The 22,349-nt window shown below is 39.5% G+C and overlaps 2 protein-coding genes across 2 annotated transcripts; both read left to right on the top strand.

Annotated features, from left to right (window-relative positions):
- Positions 1 to 1,979: 1,979 nt before the first annotated feature.
- Positions 1,980 to 4,933, top strand: LOC139136626 (uncharacterized). Its single transcript, XM_070704399.1, has 4 exons — positions 1,980 to 2,315; positions 2,689 to 2,890; positions 3,136 to 3,309; positions 3,618 to 4,933. The coding sequence occupies exons 1-4, from the start codon at positions 2,115 to 2,117 to the stop codon at positions 3,926 to 3,928; spliced, it is 888 nt and encodes a 295-aa protein (XP_070560500.1). The 5' UTR covers positions 1,980 to 2,114; the 3' UTR covers positions 3,929 to 4,933.
- A 10,658-nt stretch (positions 4,934 to 15,591) lies between these two features.
- LOC139136624 (short-chain collagen C4-like) lies at positions 15,592 to 20,143 on the top strand. Its single transcript, XM_070704398.1, has 5 exons — positions 15,592 to 16,207; positions 16,771 to 16,879; positions 17,319 to 17,588; positions 18,123 to 18,398; positions 18,958 to 20,143. The coding sequence occupies exons 1-5, from the start codon at positions 16,034 to 16,036 to the stop codon at positions 19,440 to 19,442; spliced, it is 1,314 nt and encodes a 437-aa protein (XP_070560499.1). The 5' UTR covers positions 15,592 to 16,033; the 3' UTR covers positions 19,443 to 20,143.
- The last annotated feature ends 2,206 nt before the right edge of the window (positions 20,144 to 22,349 follow it).

Genomic DNA, 22,349 nt, shown 5'->3' with positions numbered 1-22,349 from the left:
TAGATTTTTATCCATTTTCATCAGAATGTCTACATCTCTAACAAAGAACAAGGTTCCTAGAAGTCGAAACGTGATACATCGCACGTCATTATCGTGATATTCACTTGATTTACAATTCAACCTTTCTTAGTTTATTCTAATGATAACTTAATATTTCTTGATGTGCTGTTATTTTCTGTTGGAAGTGGTTACAGCAAATTTCATGTCAAATCAACATTAGCGCTCTTCATGAGAATTTCCATTTCTTATTGAAATGCACACGTAGTATTGACCTTGAGTCACCTAAGCTGGCAGTTAGTACTGCCTGTTTATGTGGATATCTGCGACCAACACAAACTGCTGTACAGCGACATAAACCTCGCAAACACTTCTCCCGTTTCATGTTTTTGAATTTTCTGCCGAGAGAACTGGTTGTTGGCCAAAAGTCTGATGCTTCCTTGTTCCGCGTACGTGCACATTCATTATAGTGCCAGGGGTAACCAAAAATCCTGTTTCTGAAAAAGAGCGGCCGTATGTGATTTCTTGGCGTGCAGTGTTTTGCTAATATCAGAGGGTATGCAGCTGGCATTTTTTATAATCAGCTGGCATAATTTTTTGCGCAGTGGATTCGATCGGGAAGTGCAAATCTTGCGACGGGCACATACAAGTGAGAATTTTTTGCAATTAGAAAGAGTCATGGGAATAAAAGTGTAGGCAACAAAATGTGCTGATTTGTCGGATAGTAAATTTTTAAATGTAGTTCGAGAGCGGCCTCGGATACATTTCACTCCCCTTAAAGATTCTTCAAGGTACATTGGAATCGCAAAACTAAACATTTAACAGTCTTAAAGTCGACTGGTTGGCTGTCTTGTTGTAAGATCTCATGCTGAAGTCAAATATGGTTCTCGACTCAGAGAGAATGGCAATATCATGGCATATTTGGGTTTCTCGACCTGATAGTGTGTTAATAAGTTATATTATTACTGAGAGGACACTCAACAAAGCTGAAGAGTAATCGCAATCGATTTACAAATGGTGGACAAGTTTTTCTCAAAGGTGCGAAAATTGCATACCGTACCTTTGCTCAGGGCGAGGGAGCCTACTTAGTCCTGTGAGCAAGGATAAAGTATTGATCCTGTTGTTTTAAGGTGTGTCGATGAAAAGGACAGAATAATGTGGCGAAGTGACAGAGGGGAACTTTCCATGACGATTGTAAAGGTTTTTTCAAGCCGGAAGATTGAAGTGTGGAGTCAATGAGAGGGCAGCTGACAAGTTAACAGCTCTCACGTTCCCTCCATGTTTGTATAGTCTTGAACATACTTCAGAATATTCTACTTGTGAAAACGCCTCTGGTCACCAATTCACTTTCTAAAATTTGACTTGTTAACAATCCCTAATCGTGCGACTTCATTATGACTGGAATGTGGTTTTAGATAGAGTAGATTTATAAAACGGGGCATATTTCTGTGTTTTGTACAAGCCTTGCTCATCTAGAGAATTTTAAAACGGATTTTCAACGACGGAAAATACTTGACGAAAGCGATACGTATTTCGCAAGTAAATAACTTCGAAGTTACAGTATTTCTTTGTGTCCGTAGTGTCAGTGCAAACTTTCATCGTTTTCCCCTCTGTCCATCAACGTCTACTTAATGTATCTCTGATAGATTGAAGAGAGTTTGTCTTCCGATATTTTTCTGTCCCACCTAACACTATCCATCCGACATTCAATGGGATCAATCAAATCAATGATGTATTTAATGGCGTACGCGTTTCAGCGTGTGTAGATTTGCACTCTGATCATAGGCACAACACTCTATAGTGTTCATAGTCCACAAAACTGAACATCGACAATTATCACTTCTACAAGATACAGAAGGAGACTTTTCCTTATTTACAACGATTCAAGGTTCCAAAGTAAACTGTTTCCGTCGAAATAAATGCATATTCCGCATAGAATCCGGGATTTCTCGAACAGGCATATCAAATTTCAGGATATCCCCATGTTGTTTGGCTGTCGTTTTCAGTGCACCCCGGCTGGCACACAGTATATAAAAGCCGTTGGTCGTTTGTGTGGATTGAGAAGATTCAGACCCAACTCACTATTCAGACTTGACTGGTGACTGACAGCAATCAACATGTATCTACGTCTGTTTGCAGTGTGTTGTCTGGTCAGCATCATCCACGGTATGTCGATACCTACGTCACCACAGATGACCAAGGATGCAACTCAAACCCCAAAGGAAAAGAAGGAATCATTCGAAAAAGAGTTCATCCAGCTTCTTTTGAAATACGAAGACATCCTTCCCGAAATCCAGAGGGAATTCCTCACGGATGAGGTAAAGTCCTTAAGCAACATAAAATGTAGTTATAAAGGCTGCGCAACTTGAAATCTCATAAAACGATTGTAAGAATTGTGCATACGTGATCGTTCCATTGCCTCACACTCTTTGAAACAGACGAAACTAAATAAGCTTACTTTCCAAAAGTGATGTACATTTACGTTCAAATTTTCAGCCGTTATTTTTCTATTGAATGATTGAATATCCCAAATCCATGTTGAGTCTTTCTGCTACAGGTAAATAGTGGGTTATATTAGCCACTTCGATGCAGTCGTATTCACATTTGGATTCTTTCGTCTGCTGTCAGTGCCAAAGCGAAATATGTAGATTCATTTATCAAACTGTTTTGCATTTTTTTTTTCATTTTCAGGGCGGATATATCTTGGAATACGACAGCTACGATGATTCGCTCGATGATGAATTCGAATATGATGATGTAAATTCCAAAGACGACGACCTAGGTGTTGCTGATTCCAGCTCAGAGGAAACAGACAAACAAGATGGTGATGTCGAAACTGACATACAGACGACAAAACCGTCAAGTATTCGACGTAGGAGATGCGTCTCTTGCGGTAAGTTCCCGCCAATTTTCCGTAGGTTTTTTTTGGCGATAACCGAAAGTAACATTTAAGGTGGGGACAGACACCTTGTGGAAATAGTTACAGCAAGTTAGGCAACAATTATAAAGGTGTCAGAGCTGATATTATGAACTCTGCTAGTTTGTTAAGTCCTGAATGATGCTGCTTCTAGATTGCAAACTCTTACAGTTAGTACGCCATCATAATTACATGTAATTATAACAATTGCGTTGTTCCAGGTTGCAGTAGGCTTCCATCTGGTCTGTCAGAAGATTCTGCGTACAGATGGTTAAGCTTTAGCAATAACGGAATCAGCGAGACTCTGCTGGCCATCTTCAACCTAGATAAAGCTTTCAAGATCAAATCGTTCGCTGATGACAGCTTGGCAGACGCACAGAGCCTCTTCCCAAATAGTAAGTCACTACGGTCCAGCTAAGCATGGTTCATAGCGTATACAGACATTGGCGACAAACTTTAATAGACACCTGCACTCTAACGATTTGATTAATTCCTAATTGAAAGTCAAGAGTAGCTCAAGATTGATATCATGACCATGTGCAATTCCTGTACTTGTTGAACGTATTCAAATTGTCATTTCTTGGAAGGAGGGGAGGAAAAGATGGAAATTAAATCGTTATCCGTAGATATTTGTAAAGAAAGACATAAAAAATCCTCAATCTAAATGTCATAGTAACGTAACATCCCATCATTCCATATATAGGTGTACACAACGGTGAAGGCGACGCTTTCAGACACGCTCTCTGGATGTACCGCGTTACCAAAACATACGGAGCTGGTGTTGCTAAGGACTTCGGTGACGCTCACGAAAGATCTAGCGTCAATCCGTTGAACGAGCGACTGATGGACCTTTACAACAATGAGGTCGGACGGTGCCTTGGGTCAAATTCGGCCAACCATGGTCGCGATGACGTAGATGTCGTCAGAGAGGCCCTTGAAAATGGATTACTTCAGACAGAGTTAGGAGATTATCCTGGAAGTTCAGCTAGTGGGTATGCATATGGCAGAAAGTAAAATGTGATAAGGATGTCCACCCTTGTGGATTGAAATAATACATTGTTATTGGACCAATTATTTTTGGGGGTGCTTATTTTTCGTTTGTTTTCCTTTGTTTGTTTATCTTTTGCTTGTTTATATGTAGAGAGTGCTTGTTACCAAAATGAAGGTCAAAAAATAATAATATCAAGTTTATTTCAGTACTTGCATTAGTAATATTGTTCGTGGATCACTGGGGAAAGTGACTAACAGTAACAACAAATCATGAAAGCCAAACAAACAACAACATTAAGTGTGATATACATTACAGGTCGTCTCATTGCGAAGCGAATTTCAACATGTGTTAGCGAGGAAAAATACAGGATAAACTGATTTCATGAAATTTGACTTTTGTAAAATCCGAAGTGTTGCGCCTTAACTATTGTGGAAGCAACAGACACTTTCAGTGCCATTGCTTCGCGTATTCAAACAGTTGATGTAAGTCAACTTGAATGAGTTTGTTTTTCTTGAGATGTTGGTTTTGTTATCACCTCAGATATGCGCGTCGATTGAAAATGATTTACCTATGCAAGACAACGTCAAAAAAATAATTATCTTTTTCATGCCTTTCCAGATAGTTTGAATTTTTCGCTTAGCAAAAAAACTTGGCATAGTGTTTGACTTTTTGCTCATAGCGTATCGAACACATGGGCCGTAAATTCTAAATTCGGACTTATCTGACATACTTAGATTAATTCAATTTGCATGTCTCAATTTGAATTCACAATTTGAAAGTAGATTGTCGACGACATTAAAAATTTTCGGTGTATTAAAAGTATGACGTAACATTTGCAGCTCAATTTTGACCACACTGTGCTAGGCACCGTGATGATTGACTGGATTATGTGTGAACTAAACAAACACTTGAAATGACGACAATTTCGAAAAAAAAATGTTTGGAAAGATGGATGTATTTCAATCGAGACTGATACTGTACCCTTCGATGCAAAATTAAATCATTAAAGTTATTTTTGTTCACTGACAGACTTGTCGTACTTGTTCTGGTTCTTATTACCACCAACTATTACTATGCAAGTGTTTTAGAAGTACAAAGTAACATCAATGCGTCTAAACCTTGCTGACATGACTTTCAGGACTTTGTTGTACACAATCACCGACTTGAACCAAGTCCAGCGTGGAACAAGAAAATGCCTCTTTAAGAGTGTCTCGACACATTTGATACGACGGTCTGACAAAACTTAACTGTGATCTGAATGATTTATATAGTAATCACCAAGGAGTCAATCTTGCAAACTTATAAAGAAATGGCATGCTTCAAATGATGCAGTTGTTTCACTGTAGTAAGTCGTCTACAAGATGTGCCCATGCAAATCTCAGCTTTTCGTACAAAAACACTATTATGGAATTCATGGTTGCTGGGAAAGATGCTGCCCGCACAGCCAAGGTCTGTCAAGGTCTCTAAATATCACTGATATCTAAAATTTCAAACGACCAAAACCATCACTTGAATCACAATATGGAAAAAACCAAAAACTTCCACAGATATATTTGTAACCTTTGGTAAAAGCAACAAGTTCGATCTATAGTTCATTTCTTTCTTCAGGCCTTAGAGGGTGTTCTGATCTGTAAATAGTTTTTTATTATTTACAAAATAAGCATGCCATTTTGACCGTCATGAGCAGTAACGAAGTCGAAAGGACAAACCAACAAAATGTCTGTACAGGATATATATAGCCTGTCTCCGGAAACTCGGGGAAGTAATTTTTCGGGATTTTAATAAAAATGTCAGGGGGTGTTACAGCAGATTTTCTATCAAACAAGTTCGTAAACTGTTCATTTCTATCTAAGCCTGCGTCGCAACCAAAATTTTTCACATGGGAAGGACCGTGAGAACTTGAAATTTATCCTACATGATATGTCCCAGAGTTTGGATTGAATGATGAAAGGTTGTTGACAGAGCCCCAGGTAATCTTTACGGTATCTGAACGAAGTTTTGTTTATAACGAAACGAAAGCTAGGATAAAGGCGATGAAAATATCGACATTTAGCAAAACAAATAAGTACATCTATTAGAATCTCATGCACATCAAACCTAATGTCAAGTTGTGGCAATTGATGCAATTTACACCGTAGATTCTTACGTGTGAATATCTATGAGTTTAGAAACCTAAATGTTAGAAATGGGACACGTGGTGGACAATAGAGGATGTTTTCTCAGGTTCTATTTAAATACACAGATTTGCTTCCAGTAGTGTGAATATTGGCACGTAAATGCGACACAGAGGCCCTATGCACTTCTTATAAAAGTTTAACCGCCAGAATGCAGAATGAATCGTTGAGTTTAATTGTTAGAAACGAATATTAGCTTAATAACTTATACAGGCTGGGCCTTGATGACAACTTTCTTAACCAACAGTGCATGATATACAATAAGATTATCGTCGTCGAGATGTGTACAGTCGTACCTGAGAGTATTCTTTCCATCACGTGAAATACTTTACATTAGAAGAGAATTTTAAAATGATATTTTGTGTTTGTAGACAAATGAAACCTTAGTATTAAGAATGCAAGCATCTCTATGTTGTTCAAAATGATTCAGGGTGTTCTGGCAGTAGGAAGTGCGCCATCTCGTGGTTAAAGTGCATCTGCTATCATACAAAACATTTCACCAAAATACTCGCACAGACGACGGGGGGGGGGGGGGGAGATCGCAAGCGTAGCGCCGAAGGTGTGAGCTGTGCAATCTGCGTGCGAAGCGAGAGGCAATGTTTGCTTTCGCTTCCCCCGACCGTCGTTCGTGCGAGTACTACACCATTAAGAGACAGACAAGATACAGGGGCTGTCGACAGTCTACAAAATGCCGAAACTTTTAAATAAGAGTTCATATGGATGTTTTACAGTGTGGCAATCTTACAGCAGTTCCGGTATTAGGCCGACAATGACATTTCAATTACCGTCACCACTAGCAAATGTGCCGTTACACTGACAAGGAACATGCAAGGTGTAAGAAACGGTAAACCTTCAGTTATTGAAAGTGGAAAAGAAAATTTTTCATCGACGATTATTCTCTTTTTCACTTTTTTTCCTTTTTGAAGCTGACTGTAGGATATTTACACAGCGTTATTATAATAACGCAAACGAGACGACTGTTTCAAATGTGCCTAGTTTCAGGATGGTACACACGAATACTGTCTCGAGGATGTGTGGAGGGGAAAAACGACCTTTTCATTTGAAAAATCGATGTGTGTAGTTTATCCATCCAATACAACTTGAAATTAGAAAAAATGTTTTGACGATATTCTGTTTTCCTAAATGGAAATACTGTGTACATCTGTGAAGGTGTTATAGGTCTTATCTCGTCGGCCAGGGGAGTTTACTCACTGCTGAGAGGTACGTTGAGATCTTGGACAGAGTAGAGACTCACAAAGTTGTTGGATGTCAATCGATGGTGGTTTATTGCTGACGTGTAAAGTTTACACATCAGAGATGCCCAGCTGAAAATAGTGGGTGATCATCCCTTTTTAAAAGAAATTGTAATTAGTTAAGCCTCCAATCACTAATCAGCTAGTATTTCTTGATTGGCTAAAATAGTGAAAACATTCTTCCCTTCGAAGACTACATTACTAAACTTCCTCTCATTGGGCATCGATCATATAAAATTTTACATAATCTGTATATGTTACATCATTTTTATATAATATTTCGGCTGACTTGCAGCGTCTTTGCAAGGTTATATCTGATTGGTCGATTGTCATTATTCACAGCAGCTTAGAAAGTTTATTTTCATTATTCAATTATAATGGTGAGATTCTGCCAACCAATTGGATAAAAGCTTTCAAATCGCTGCAAGTCGCCCCTAATATTTCCCTTGCGTAACCATCCCAGGGTCCTGTCTGGGATTTAGGTGTTAAGAATGCAGATTCACTCTACTACCTTGACAATTAGATGTCACAAATACAAGTTTCTATCTTTATCCTTGATAATTAGGTACCAATGACGCAAATACATTGAATGTTCCTGACAACGGAGTTTTACCAAAGATGAAAGAAAATTCGTAATGTTCATTAACAAGGGTTAAACGTACGGCAAAGTACGGCACCCATTCACATGAGGAGAATTCGTAACGATTATTAACCCTTACACAGATTTTAACAGTTCAGTTGTGTCGTTCATTGACCTTTATACAGATTCCAAAATTAAAAACAATATGAAAAACCCAAAGAAAATTTAGTCTGTAACAAAGGTAGTAAATTAGCACTGTGAGAAAACATGCGCCCTCTCGCTCGGTCAACAGCCAGGAGTTCATTTGCCGATCATTTTGATTGATGACCATCATACTCTTCTAATCGGCAAACTGAAATAAGAACTCTTTTTATCGCTCTATGTTTCAGAATCTACTTATAGATCTGTCGTCACTTTCGGTTACGAGCGAGCAATCGGTGAAAGGCATTAAAACCTATACGTCATATTTGTCATGTCTTAGTTAATAACAGATTTCTCCATTACATTTGTACATACATCAACGACATAAAAGAGGTATAAAAGTAATGTGTTAACTTATTCTGATAAAAAATTTGAATATTTCCTTATCAGTAGTCGAAAACTTGCGGCATATATTTAACGAATGATCATCAGTCCGTGATCATAGAATCTACATTTGTATCGTCCACAGCTACAAGACACGTCGCTTCGCGATCGGTACTGATTCACAGTAAATAGAGAGAAAAGCGAAGCGACGTGTCGCGTACCTGTGGTATGGTCTACTAACCTGTACAATGTGTACATACCCTGCTACCTGCATGGTTTGAAAGAGAATTACATGTAATGTCTTTGAAGCAAACTTGTTTTAGCCACCATCAAAATCGATGCCTGACTACGCAGAGGGGTATTGAGTAAATTTGCAGACGCTGAATCATGTTCGAGACTTGCTGTACTTCATCGCATTTCAATTACACCAGATTTTAAAAATGCCCATCCATGCACCCTCGATGTGGGGATGTACTATTGTGTTTATTTGGAGAACGCCTTGAATTTTGCTCTATAGTGGAGAAAGAAAGCAACGTATTATGTTCAGTAAATTTTCGATCGGATTGGATCTCACACAACGTACGGCACCCAGTCACCTAGCAACGACATCACAGTCAAAACCGCTCGGCCAAATCCCCACCCTTAAAAGGAGTGGTTCAATAACCGAGCTAAGTTGTTACAATTATTCTGACTGCGACCCTTCCACATGCTGTACAGTTCATGAAGCACTCGCACTTAAATACTCACTACCACACATCGCACACAAACTCTATCAGAGCAATGAAGGTATTGCTAAACTGGGCGAGTTAGCCGTATTACTAGATAAGAAATTTAGGCATACTTGAGGACTCGTTGAACGATATGTAATATAGCTATATGCAAATGTTGCAGGACATACGATATCATCTTGTATTTTGATTACGTATTGTGATCGTCAAGATGTTCTGTCCAGTCTCAGTTTTAAGAGGTTCCGTACACGGAAGAGTGTGTGACTTAACACGCCATTAATATTATATTTATTGAACAAGGAAGTACTGACCACCCCTACAATAGTAAGAGCTACCCTGGTGGTCAGTTCATCCAATAGTTGCATCCGGAACTTGACATCGGTAACGCGTAAATGGAAGGATAAAATATTTATTGCATTTTGTGGCTTTTCCTGGTTTTATGTTGCAATCATGGCAAACTCCAAATACATGCATGATGTGAGAAGCTCGTGATCTTACCTCAGCCATTTTTCTATTTTCTCTTTTTATTTCCGACTCTTAATTAATTCGCTTTCACTATCTCTTCCTTTACCGCTCTCTCTCTCTCTCTCTCTCTCTCTCTCTCTCTCTCTCTCTCTCTCTCTCTCTCATGTTATGGACTCAAGTTTCACACTGTCAGGCGAACGTTTGCACTGCAGACATTAGGGGTTGACATCGAAACGTTAGTTCAGGAGAGGAGAAAAGTAGTTTCCGTGAGAATTGTGCAGTTTATTGAAGGACTGCCTCCATATGCTGACGTTCACAGAGAACAGACTATGGATTTAATTAGCAACTGATGCAGTTAGGTCCAACAATGGCGAGCACGTTCTATGATATCATAACTTTACATTTCTGTAGATAAATCAAAGAGAGAATTTCAAAGCTGTTTTGGTTTTTTCTTTTATTAGTACAAGGTACGAGTGTCATATATCACCTCGCCATACGCTACGCTTTGGCTTTTAATTCATTTTCAGTCCTGTTTTCGTTCAGGGACATTTTATTGGTAATAGTAATGAAATGGTACAGTGCTTGTCATAAAAGTTGTAACACCATGGTTCTCATTTATCAGTAGTCTATGGAAATGTTGTAGCCTTGCACTTTGTAAATTCGCCAGCATGATATTCATGGTCATGTCACCGCTTTGTTTTTCGTTCTTTCTGTGAGATAGGGTGGCCGCTCTTTCAGACAGTTTTAAGGTACTGACCGATGTAATTAGACTTCGTAAGTGATATAAAATATGCATAAATGATGTTCAATGATTTTTACTTCTGTCACTTCATGATGGTGATTACAGTGTCACAATATTATTACGGGTGTCTACTACTGCATCTACTAATAGCCAACCGACACACAAAGGTAGATAATGATCACAGGCAAGAGTTACTGCTGAAAGATCGAACCAGGAACCACTGCATCAATACGATATTTTGGAAGTATAGTCTGCTGTCCTATGGCGCCATTTAATACATCGCCCAACAAAGTCAGAGAGAACCGGTTTTCTCCACATGCCCCACCACAGTCTGAGTGGACCGGGATTCGCTCTCTGCAAGCTTAAAAGCCCTAATATTTATCCATTTGTCACGTGACTAATTTTCGCAGTGTTACTAGACGAAAGCAATGCTTATGAGGCGGTACTGTGGTTTTTTACGTTCTGTCTGACCTTGACTACGACCGGTAAAAGATTAGTGGTAAAAGCTAGACAGAAGTAGGCATTGGCTACACAAATTGATGAGTCAAGTTCAAGTAATTTTGTGGTTACATACAGGAATTGAGCATTTAGGCAACAGCTATGAAGCAGGTGTTCTACGAGTCATCTGCTCTTCGGTCAAGTCACTTCCATGGTAAGGGTCACCGAAGGTCAAAGCAAGTATTATAATCAGGCATTTCTTCTTAATAAAAAAGTGATCAGTCGCCCTCTTGATGAACCAACGAAAGAGAAGTTGTTTAATTTATCAGAATTGATTACATTGCAGTGAAAATACACGATTAAACCAGTGCGCAGGTGAATGTAATCAGTTAATCAAATGGAATTGATTTGTGTGATGTTCCGTTTTAAATTTTCTCTTTGATAAATGTGATGATTGTAAAATAGGCGATAGATATGACGATTACACTAGATCCGTCAAGATGATGGATGACCATGTACACAGACAACGAGAGTGTGTACTGTACGGAACACCGCCATATCGGTTTATTTGTTTGTTAGTGCTATCATAGACAGTAGAAGCAATAGTGCTATGGATGTCCTAGTGTTCAGTGATGACAACAAACCACACCTTGTTTATCATGACTGATGCTCACCATACTTCACACTTCATGGGTTAAACTTGCTTCTACGCACAAAGTTTGACTTCGTCTTATCTTAAATACCAACCACGCTGCCTTGTCTTTAGTTTCGGTTATTGTTGAGATACCTTACAGCACTTGGTAAATAATTCACTATCTGCCCTGTGTGGCATCCGACACCACAATTGGATTTGTTTTTGTTTTTGTTTCACCAACATGCATCTCATTCAATAATACAAGGAGTGTGACGTACAAGCAACTTTAACTGACTGCTTTCCACATCGTCAACGTAATAGGGCTGGTACAAATGAGTTGCGGGATTTCTCGCTCGTATTTTTGTGTGATTTGTAGTTTTTCACAATTTCTTTATAAGCGATGATGAAAATTACTGTATACTATAAACTCTGCTGCTATACAAAAGTGTTAATAAATAAATAAGTAAGGACGAAACTCCTTTGAGAGAACAATCTTCGGGTATATACTGCAGGTTCCTATGTTTTTATATTGAGTAGAACTAACAGTCACTGTATGTAGGAAATTTCCAGGTTCCGGGCTGTCTTCAAGTTTCTCGTGATTAAATCTTAAAGCTTCGAACCAGACTCCACTTTCCTATTGCAATCAATTGTAACGAGCCATAAATGAATTAGAGGAATGACTTGAAGGTACGGGGGGGTAGTAAAATGACAATTTGTCATAATTTATTTACAGAAATATAGTAAATGGGAAAGAATGCATGCAATCGCTATCTAAAACCAGCCTTCATAAGTCTTCCTGACAGTCGCCGTAACCTTAAATCCTGTTGGTTATTTTAAGACATTACTGTGAAAGAAGACTCACGTGACTGTCGTTTTCTAGAGATCGGTCATTAGATCTGAGTAGTTTTGATTAAAATAAAATGAAAGGCAAAGCAAATTTTGTGTGGAATGCACTCTTGGAAGTTTAAAAAAAAGGTAATTGGAATTATTTCATAGTAATTGCGTGAGGTTAAAATTATCGTTAACGCATTTAAAATATTACTCACGCTGTAATGGATATCAGGATCATTATTTTTGTTCAAAAATAGAAGACTTTATGATAGAAAGGAAGAAACACATATATTTCTGTATACTTTAGTCGCCATAAATTATCCCGATATAGTTCGCAGTGTTGAAAATATTTATACGGTTGGAAATTGAAAAGTGTGGCATTCTTGAACTGCATGCTCTACCAACTTAGACACTAGGAAAAATATGCTTATCATAAATTGTGGAAAGCCAAAGCGTTATTAGGGTCCATTTTGACCATTCGATCTAACGATCCATCCCTTGGAGAGTTCGTATCAGCAATATCCCTGAGGCAGCGGCAGAAAGCCTCTTTTATTTCAGGCTAATTTTACTTTGTACTTTATCTTACTATTTCAAGGGCTTCCTATTTTCTTCTCTTTACGTAATCGAAAAGTTTGCAAACAGGCCTTGGCACACTGAGAGTGCCATCATCTCAAAGCCTGACTTCCTGTGGTTTTGTTTTGAATACCATTGTCCAGATAAGTGAACCATTTTTCCATCGTATGGGAATTAAGCAAAAACTGAACAAAATGTGAACCGAATGGCACAGCCCGAGTCTAGTACAAATGCCGGCGAATCTGAAAATAAAGCATGCTCTAGTTAAAGTACTATTTGTAAAAAGGGAACATGAACCACAAATCTAGTAACGTGATGTAACTTTAAATTGTGAACCCCCTCCTGCACTGGAAATGAAAGAGATTGCAAAACTAGCACTCATTGAAGAAACGAACATAAACATCGGTGACAACACTGACATTAAATAAAGAAATCATTTTTTTCTTTGTGTATGAATGTAAAACCAATCGACCAACAATCCTGAAATTGATCGAGCCTGTTTACTACACCATGCTCTATATTTGTGAGGTAAACGTCTGCTATCTCTTGCAATATAGTATATAAATTGGCCAAGACTAACCAGGCTTTGCAGGTACGCTCCCGAAATCTGGAAACCTCGCTGCGTACCTGTTGTTGATGATGGCCTCCCTCACCTGTTTCCCCTCTACAGTGTGACTTCAAACCCCAAATCCATGCGTTCCTCACCAATCACAGTCACAGGGGAATGTATTATTACACCTCTCGACACCAACTCAAATTGACGTATTTTCATTATTTTGCATCGTATCGGCGAGCGGGATGAAGTTTCGCCTCGCAAGAATGGGATTTTGATATCCTAGAAGAATGGCGGGAACAAATATACCACAAAGACGCAAGGGAATCAATCATCGACATGTTGAATGTATTCCCCTGCCTCTCATAAATATTTTTTCTGTCGACCGGGCAACGTGAATCTAATTCCCTTAAGCCAAACTTTTATTGAAATTTATACAACAACGAAACGTTATACATAAATCATGAGTGTCTCTCTCTGTCTCTGTCTCTGTGTCTCTGTGTCACACACACACACACACACACACACACACACACACACACACACATATATATATTATATATATATATATATATATATATATATATATATATATATATATATGTATATGTGTACATATATATATATATATATATATATATATATATATATATATATATATATAGATATAGATATATATATATTTGCATAAAGCTAAATGCTAAATAAGCAATATATAAAGTGTTTATGGAATCTGATCTCATCGCATACTCCACATTCTGGGTCGAATAAAAGCGTATATATCTTGGCCACAGTCTTGTACTTCAGTGACAGGCAAGAAAGGATTTAGTTCAAGATAATTTGAGAATTGCTGTACATTTTGATGTGGCGACGATTATATAAACGTTATTTTGTCGCGGTCGCCAACCTCATTCAATCGTTTAAGAGCACACACTTTGATTTCGTATAAACACCCACACATATAAGCCATAGCGAGGACAGCTGCACGGGATACCTGACACGATACGTCACTGATCACAGAAAGCCATAGTTTTGTAATGGGATAAACCACCCTTGATGGGATGCCATAGTTTTGTAATGGGATAAACCACCCTTGATGGGATGGTGTTCTTGACCTCATGTGAGTGAAACCAGGTCTCCATTTCATCAACAGAGTAAAACTATCGACCTAGAGTCAGGTCACTTTGTGATGCTTCAGTATTTCACTTCGTTTGATCCACAAAAGCTTCTTCAAATTTATCTTTCTCAATGACAAGAAAACTAGGATAATCCGATTGTTTTGACTCTGTTTCTTGTGCTATGACGTCACACATCTCGATCTCTTGTCTTGTTTTGTCTGTTCGTTTCAAGTATTTTCACTCTATGAAATTGCATAGTCTTTATCCCTTTCATTCTTTGGAAAACAAATTTCTATTTCTCTCTGCTAATTTAACAACAAAAATAACGTGGTTGCATTCGAAAAGTCATCAAGCTTCATAACAAGGACTTTTATGGAAGTGTAAAGTTTTGACGGTTTCCATCTGATTTCACTTCGAACGATCGGCAATACGCCGATAACCTAATATGGAGTGATTACCTAACATTGGTCAGGAAATGCCGCGTCATCCAACCGAAGAAGACTAAGGTACCGTTCAATTTTTACGGCCGGGGGGACCGGCAAAATCCAGGGGGGGTCATCAAAATTTTGGAATCCGCAAAGGGGGGTCATCGCTTTTTCACTGGTAGGAAAGGGGGGGTCACCCACATTTTCAAAAACATAATACCACATAAAGTTCACTTTATGCCATGGCCATGATCGACCCTCTTTACCGGCGGGCCGCCTTCGGCGGCCCACTACAATAAATATACATTATGTATTACCCATGACCCTCTTAACGGGCAGACGCCTTTGGCGGCCCACTCCAATTAGGTTTACTTCATGCAATGGCCATGATCGACCCTCTTTACCGGCGGGCCGCCGCGTACCGGAGTTCAAATCCAAACCATGCGGGTAAATTTGACATATGGGTTTTAGTTATTTTTAAGCGGGGGGGGGGGTCATCAATTTTTTTCATCTGACAAAGGGGGGGTCATCTTTTTTTCACGAAAAATGCAGGGGGGTCTATCTTTTTTTGAATACCGGCGACAAGATTTTGCCGGGCCCCCCCCCGGCCGTAAAAACTGAACGCTCCCTAAGTCCCATAGATGGACAAGATAATCCACATAACTTAGTGATTACCTCATCTTCCTGTTCCTCCTTTCAATGTTCATTGATGAAGGTTTTAAAACATTTGCGATAGGTTTCGGGGAAGATTTAAAACATTTGCGATATGTTTCGAGAAAAGTATCCCCCATATGTTATTCGTGATGTTTTAATGTGACAGTCTCTGCAAGCTGGTCATCGTAACTTCACTGTCTTCCTCATTCCCGCTTTAATTCAAGGCATATCAAATGTGTTTCCGTGTGCAAAACAACTCCACTGGCAGCGCGTGGGAAAACCAAGACACTAAGGCCGTAAACTCGGGAAACCCCGTTAACACCCGGAACAGCTGGACTCGACCCCCGGCGTTGCTTAAAAGGGAGGCGCCCAGAGAGCAACTGTATCATTTGACGACAAGGCTCTGGAGACAGAAAGTCCACGACTTGAAACAAGATGAAGGTTCTATCAATTCTTCTCCTTTCCATACAAGTTGCCCACCTCACGGCCGACTCGGAAGATCAAGCCCCGAATCAGAGACCTGAGTCGGTTTTACAGGAGCTTCTTTCAGCGATCCAAGTACAACAACAACTGTTTCTTCAGCTGCAGGAAACCGTACAAGTATTGCAGGTGAGGTTTCACTTTAAAACAACTCACCCAAGATTTCTTTTCGGAATACCAAAAGACCATCGCATTCCTAGCTTTATCGACTTTCATTGCAAATCATCTAAAAACAAACTTTATCCTTGGCTATTTTCTGATAATCATTTCAGTGACCGTTCTTTCTCCTCTGTGTGGGTGTGCTCAATTTAAAACAGATCTTCAACAGTACTTCAGAAAAGTTGCGCAAAGGGTCTGAGTTATACTTTCAGTCCAACCTTTACCATTACAGTAAGAAACTGACAAATCTAAAGTCTTTATTTTAATTCTTGTCAACCCAAAATCTATGTTTCTTCGCTGAATCTTAATCCCATGCACACACATATTTAGCCGTGGACTTTTTTCCAGGGTCTATGATTCAGCAATTCATCTTATTCCATGCTGCGTGTCCTGACAGATCCATTTAACTCCCACGACCTCAATCGTATACGGGTCACAGCATTGGTTTGACTCCCCGTAATGTTTTTACAAGCTGGCGATTTCACACTTTGATCTATACAACTGACACCAAATTACGATTTTCATTGCCCTAGAATGACGTGACCAGACTCAAACAATACCATAACGACCAATCTAGAGTCAACGAAGTGGCGAGGCCGACTGGACTGTTAGAGAAATTGCGAAGAAAGCGTGACGCACAAGGTATGTTATAGACCGAGTTTAAAATTGCGTGCGAGTTTGGCTGTTTCAGAGAGTATGTCAATGACGGCCATTGCGTGCCGTTGTTTCAAAACACATGGCATTTTCCTCAGCTTAATTTCAGTGGCTCAATGTCACTAATATTTTGAGTTTGGTTTTATTCGAAAACTAGGACCCGCTGAGCTCTCACAAATTTCTCTATGAACTACTTAGACGAACTGCTGAGCATACAACTTGAAAGGTTATACCCTCTTGCCCTTTCTGTCGCATTTGAATACTTTGTATAAATGCCTCCATGAAATTGAATATCATTTGGAGTATATATGTTTTCACTTTCTGTAATTCTGCACGGTGTCACAAAGTTTTCATAATGTCATATGATGATGATAAATTTATATAACGAAAGTTAATGTATCTTATTTACTTCATATTTTTTTTACAGATAATGTTGATCCGCTTCAGTTCTTTACAAATGTCAATCAAACAGTTGCAGACAAGATAGCGGAATTTTACGATGCGGTCTACCGGCACCATCGTCAATCCGACACCGAGAGCGAGAGCGAAAGTGGACGTGTGCCCTCGACTCTTTTTCGAGGCCCACCGGGCCCTCCAGGCCCGCCTGGACGTGATGGTCGTGATGGACGCGATGGTCGCGAAGGATGCTCTGCCTCATCGGGTAGTCTACAACTTTCTGAAGGTGGCGTTGGAATGGGTATGTAGAACTTCGTGACTATTTAAAGATTCTTCACTTTGCGTTCCGTTGCAATAAATTGTGATCGTTGCCAACTTGTTTATTTGGTTGTTTATTTTGGGTGGCCGAATAACCGGATGGTCAGTCCTATCTACACTCAGTACATGCACTCATCACTGTAAGATTGTGTTTGTAGTAGTGTTCAGGGAGGTCCAGATCCAAATAAGAGCAATGCTTGGATTTTAGTAGTATTATCTTTAAAATTAAACACACTTGAACAACACTTCCTATCACTGTGATCTCAGCGAGAGGAGCTTCATCGTTGAATTGAAGTCATATTACTTTAATAAGGAGGGGCCTTAGTGTACTACATTATTCAGTCGCATTCCTTTCAATGCCAAATGTAATTCTCTACGTGACGTGGCCATCTCGCGAGAAAGGAAGTGCTATTTGAATTTTTCACAATATCAACATTCCCATCACAAGTAAGATGAAATCAAACTGCGCTCAAACATTATTACAGTCCATCACCGATTATCTAAATTTCGTTGGCAGGTATGAGAGGTCCACCTGGTCAATCTGGAAAGGCTGGCCCAGCGGGTCCAGCCGGTCCAGCGGGTCCACCTGGTCCACCGGGTCCTCCAGGGCCAGCTGGTCTTCCTGAGGCGCCTCTGATGGCTAATCCATTTGACAGATTGTCTAGGAGACTTTCCGAATCGACACCAGAGGCTCCGCAAGTTGTAGATGTGAATTCCCAAGCAAGCACTGGCAACGTGTACATCCGCTGGGGTAAAAGTGAATGTCCCGACACAGCCGAGTTGGTTTACGAAGGTGAGTCAATATTGATTTGCAGTGACCAACTTCTTTCGTCTTTGTTACTGCTACATCTCTCTCTCTCTCTCTCTCTCTCTCTCTCTCTCTCTCTCTCTCTCAACTTTTAAAGGTTTTCTCTCGCTGTCACCTCTTAAACTCTGAAATTATCACCTGATATGCTCATTTTGAGAGTATCTTTTAGTCAAATTGTAGAAAAATCTCTCCCTAAAATGGAAACCACGGTATGCATTCTGCGAAGCAAAGTCGGTGTTCTAAATGCAGCGTTCAGAATTTATTTTTTTGCTTGTAGCACAATTTCACACAGACAGAATTGGCGACGATGTTCGGACAGACAACATGACTATTCCCTCTGCAGAATCGATAATAATTGTATTATATATATATATATATATATATATATATATATATATATATATATATATATATATATATATATATTATATATTATATAACTGGTACATCTATGGTAATCTATTATGTGGACTGTAATTCTCATCTACGTGCATGGAACGTGCAGCATGCTTTGTTTAACATTGTCCCATTTTATTCTGCTCAGGTGTGATTGGAGGTGGATTTTATACACACAAAGGCAGCGGTGGAAATTATCTTTGTATGCCTGAAGAACCAATCTACGATGAACCGGTAGACGGTTTACACGGCACAGGTGCGAGACTTTACGGCGCTGAATACCAGACCAATACGTACGCACCAATGGCTGACTTACATGACCACGATCCACCATGTGCCGTCTGTCGTATCAAGACGAGATCAACAGTTATGATGGTGCCGGCCCGAAACGTCTGCCCCGACACTTGGACCAGGGAATACTTCGGCTATTTGATGGCTTCACATTATGCACATGAAGGACGGACTGAGTTCATTTGCGTTGACAGGCACGCCGACGTACGACCGGGAACGCGTACCAGCCAAGACGGTGCTCTCTTGTATCCAACGGAAGGGGTCTGTACATCAAGCGGTGGACTCCCGTGTGAGCCGTACGTCAACGGGCATGAGCTAACCTGTGCCGTGTGTACAATTTAAGCAAAGACTCAAAGGAGAAATCATATTTACAAATATACATTGTACTCACTGTTTGACACGACATTCCAAACTAGAATGTTTAGCCCAAATCAGTTGTTGTCGATGTCGCTATCTATCTTAATAATATTAATTTATAAGTCAACTGACGAAAGTCACCCGTGGAGAAATATGTGTGTTATGGAAGAGGACACGTTGAACGGAACGAAAACACTTTCGTCGCAAACTTGATTATATTGTTGTAACTACTTTGGTTGTGAACTAGGTTAAACATTAACAGGGGCGTGAAATATGTTGTAAATCTTCGGAACTCTCTGAAGAAAGTCTATTATTTATATGAACATTACAGATCCATCTTCGGTCATAATTGTGTCTCTTTAGATGCTGAAGCATTGCAGTGGTGACTGTCTGAGTTAAAATAGACAAATACGTTGTAAATACCAGAGAACAAAACAAGCAAAACAAGATACCAATGCATTAATTGGCAATTTAACCCCGCTGTAAAGTAATGGGATATGCCGATGAGACGATTCGTCTGGCTGGCCATTTTTTCAGAGGTAGTATGTGACAGAATGATTCCTTTTTCAGTTTTATCATTGTTTAAAGTATTTGATAAATGGTTGGAATGGAATTCTTGTTTTGCTAAGAAATAACATGAAAATAATCAAGATGAAATAAATAATTATGAAAAATTCACAATACAATGTTCTTTGCCTCAGTATGTCCCTATACATCCCTTCGTCGTGTGTCTCTGTCTGTATCATATCTGTTCTATCTCATGATTGTGAACACTTGGTGTATTCACACGATCGTATGATAGTTTAACTCTTCAGAAGCATGGGCCTTCCAATGTCTGAATATTTATGTCGTGAAATTGATACATGTCGTTTAAAACCCTGGCAGTAATACAACCACGAATATCAGAATTAATTTATACCTAGCAGCCTGCACTCCATGTCAGTGAAGAGAATTACAAGTCGATAATTATTCACACAATCACAACCAATCCAGTCACGCTGTAGTTTGTATTGGATACCATCGAACATAGTAGAATCGATGCCCTTGCGCAGGTGTGTACATGTACATATTATTGTTTTCAACTGTGCATAGCTACAGATGGCGTGGCCACAGCTCTTCACAGCGTACAAACATGGGCAAAAGCTGCAGGTAAGAAAAATGATAAGACACATGATTTTATCTGACCCGGGGTCACGTTGATGTGAGAATGCCATGGTTTTGTTTGGATGAACATATGACCTGAAGAGCAATAGCAGTTTCATTGGAATGAGGGATAACTGACCCCGTCTTTCATTACTGTAGTGCGGAAGAAACACTGATTTCAGACGCCTACAGCTATAGCAACCCACTTTTCCGTAAAGCGGTGCAGTGGATGTAAATAGGATGATTTCAATTTTAAAGTTCACTGACATTGACAGCGACATTCCAACTGAATAGAAATCGACTTAAACTTTAATCTGATTAAATCGGATGTATGGATTGGCTCAGTAGCTTCCTCTTTGCTGCATCCTTCCGCATTCGTTCAACGTCGGTCGATCTTTGCCTCCCTGGAGAGATGAGGGTAATAAACGTGAGCGGCAAACAATTACATGATTGGTAAAAACCACAAACCACACTTCTATTTCTGATTTTAATCAAATTGATAAAACCTACGGGTGACTGTACAAATATCACCATGATAGTTAGTGTAAATACGACACTGTGGGGACATTTTTGAGGAAAGTTGATGGCAAGGGTTCAGACTTTGTTTAAGCCTGGGCGACTCATAATATGTCAAACATGCATGCTCACTGCAAGTATGGTGACGGACTCTGATGATGAGTCGTGCCCGTAGAGGTCGCCCTTTACAGGCACGACCAGTTTGAATGCAGCATGCAAGGTCAACAAACTCATCTGTCAAAGTCACTTTTATGAAGAGTAGAACCCGATCAGGACGCGCAAAACTGATGCGAAGTAATAGGACCTAATGCATGTAATGTGACGAAGTGAATAAAGTGACTCAGAAGAATACAAATTTTCAAAGTGAAATATTTATGTTTCAATGATCTCCCATCATCATCAATAATTTAATGTTTATATATTTCAGGAGATCACGATATTTTAGGTCAGGCTAAGCTGTACAGTTTCAATCACCCGCAGGCTCTATCAAGGGCTAGGCACAGCCTATATCAGATAACGACCACAATTCAGTATAGTTTCGTGTTTTTAATATAGAATGCGCTTCGGAGACAAATATTTGGACTCTCAGACTTTTACTATTCATTTTAAGTCTACCACTTGTGGAAACTCATTTTGAAGTTCATGGGGCGAATAAAGTTTGCAACGGCTTATTGTTTGTGAAAACTGAGCGAAAATTTATTTTTCCCTGTTGAGGTTAGCCAGGGATGGCGGCCATTTTGAATTTCAAGTATCTGTTTCTCTTGTACCAAAGTTTGCAAAATGACCCTTGATTTTTATTCTTGATTTCTAAATGGAACTGTTTAAAGTTTCCTTGAAGGAAGTCTGAACTAAAGTTATGTATTTGAATTTGGCGCCTAGAACTACCTTACTATGAATCGTGCTCGAAAACGACCTGTTTCGCCAAGAGTGGACTACGAAGATTGCGTCTGAGTCCTGATGGAAATCGCTATCACTCACCTCTTCCTTCTTTGTTCATTTACATATTCAAATCACTTGTAGAAGCCCATGTAACAGGCGTGGCAAAATACAATACCTTACTGACCGAACGATACCTGCGGACCTTCGGTTTTATTTTGTATACGTAAACTTTACTCCGCAATAAACATTTGAGCACACAGATATCATGGATATGGAAGTTTTCGAACTATGCCGATTTGTATTCGTAAACACTGTCCATAGACTGCATGTATTGATTGCAGAGTGTGGATGCAT

Source organism: Ptychodera flava, chromosome 7 (genome assembly GCF_041260155.1).
Source record: "Ptychodera flava strain L36383 chromosome 7, AS_Pfla_20210202, whole genome shotgun sequence".
NCBI classification, from domain to species: Eukaryota; Metazoa; Hemichordata; class Enteropneusta; family Ptychoderidae; genus Ptychodera; species Ptychodera flava.
This window is presented reverse-complemented; position numbering and strand designations above follow the sequence as displayed.

Bases quoted from the DNA above. Each gene is read 5' to 3' on its own strand.
- LOC139136626 (XM_070704399.1), top strand. From the start codon at position 2,115: ATGTATCTACGTCTGTTTGCAGTGTGTTGTCTGGTCAGCATCATCCAC. The intron at 2,316-2,688 runs GTAAAGTCCTTA...TTTCATTTTCAG, and splicing joins GGGAATTCCTCACGGATGAG to GGCGGATATATCTTGGAATA. The intron at 3,310-3,617 runs GTAAGTCACTAC...TTCCATATATAG, and splicing joins ACAGAGCCTCTTCCCAAATA to GTGTACACAACGGTGAAGGC.
- LOC139136624 (XM_070704398.1), top strand. From the start codon at position 16,034: ATGAAGGTTCTATCAATTCTTCTCCTTTCCATACAAGTTGCCCACCTC. The intron at 16,208-16,770 runs GTGAGGTTTCAC...TCATTGCCCTAG, and splicing joins AAACCGTACAAGTATTGCAG to AATGACGTGACCAGACTCAA. The intron at 16,880-17,318 runs GTATGTTATAGA...TTTTTTTTACAG, and splicing joins AAGAAAGCGTGACGCACAAG to ATAATGTTGATCCGCTTCAG.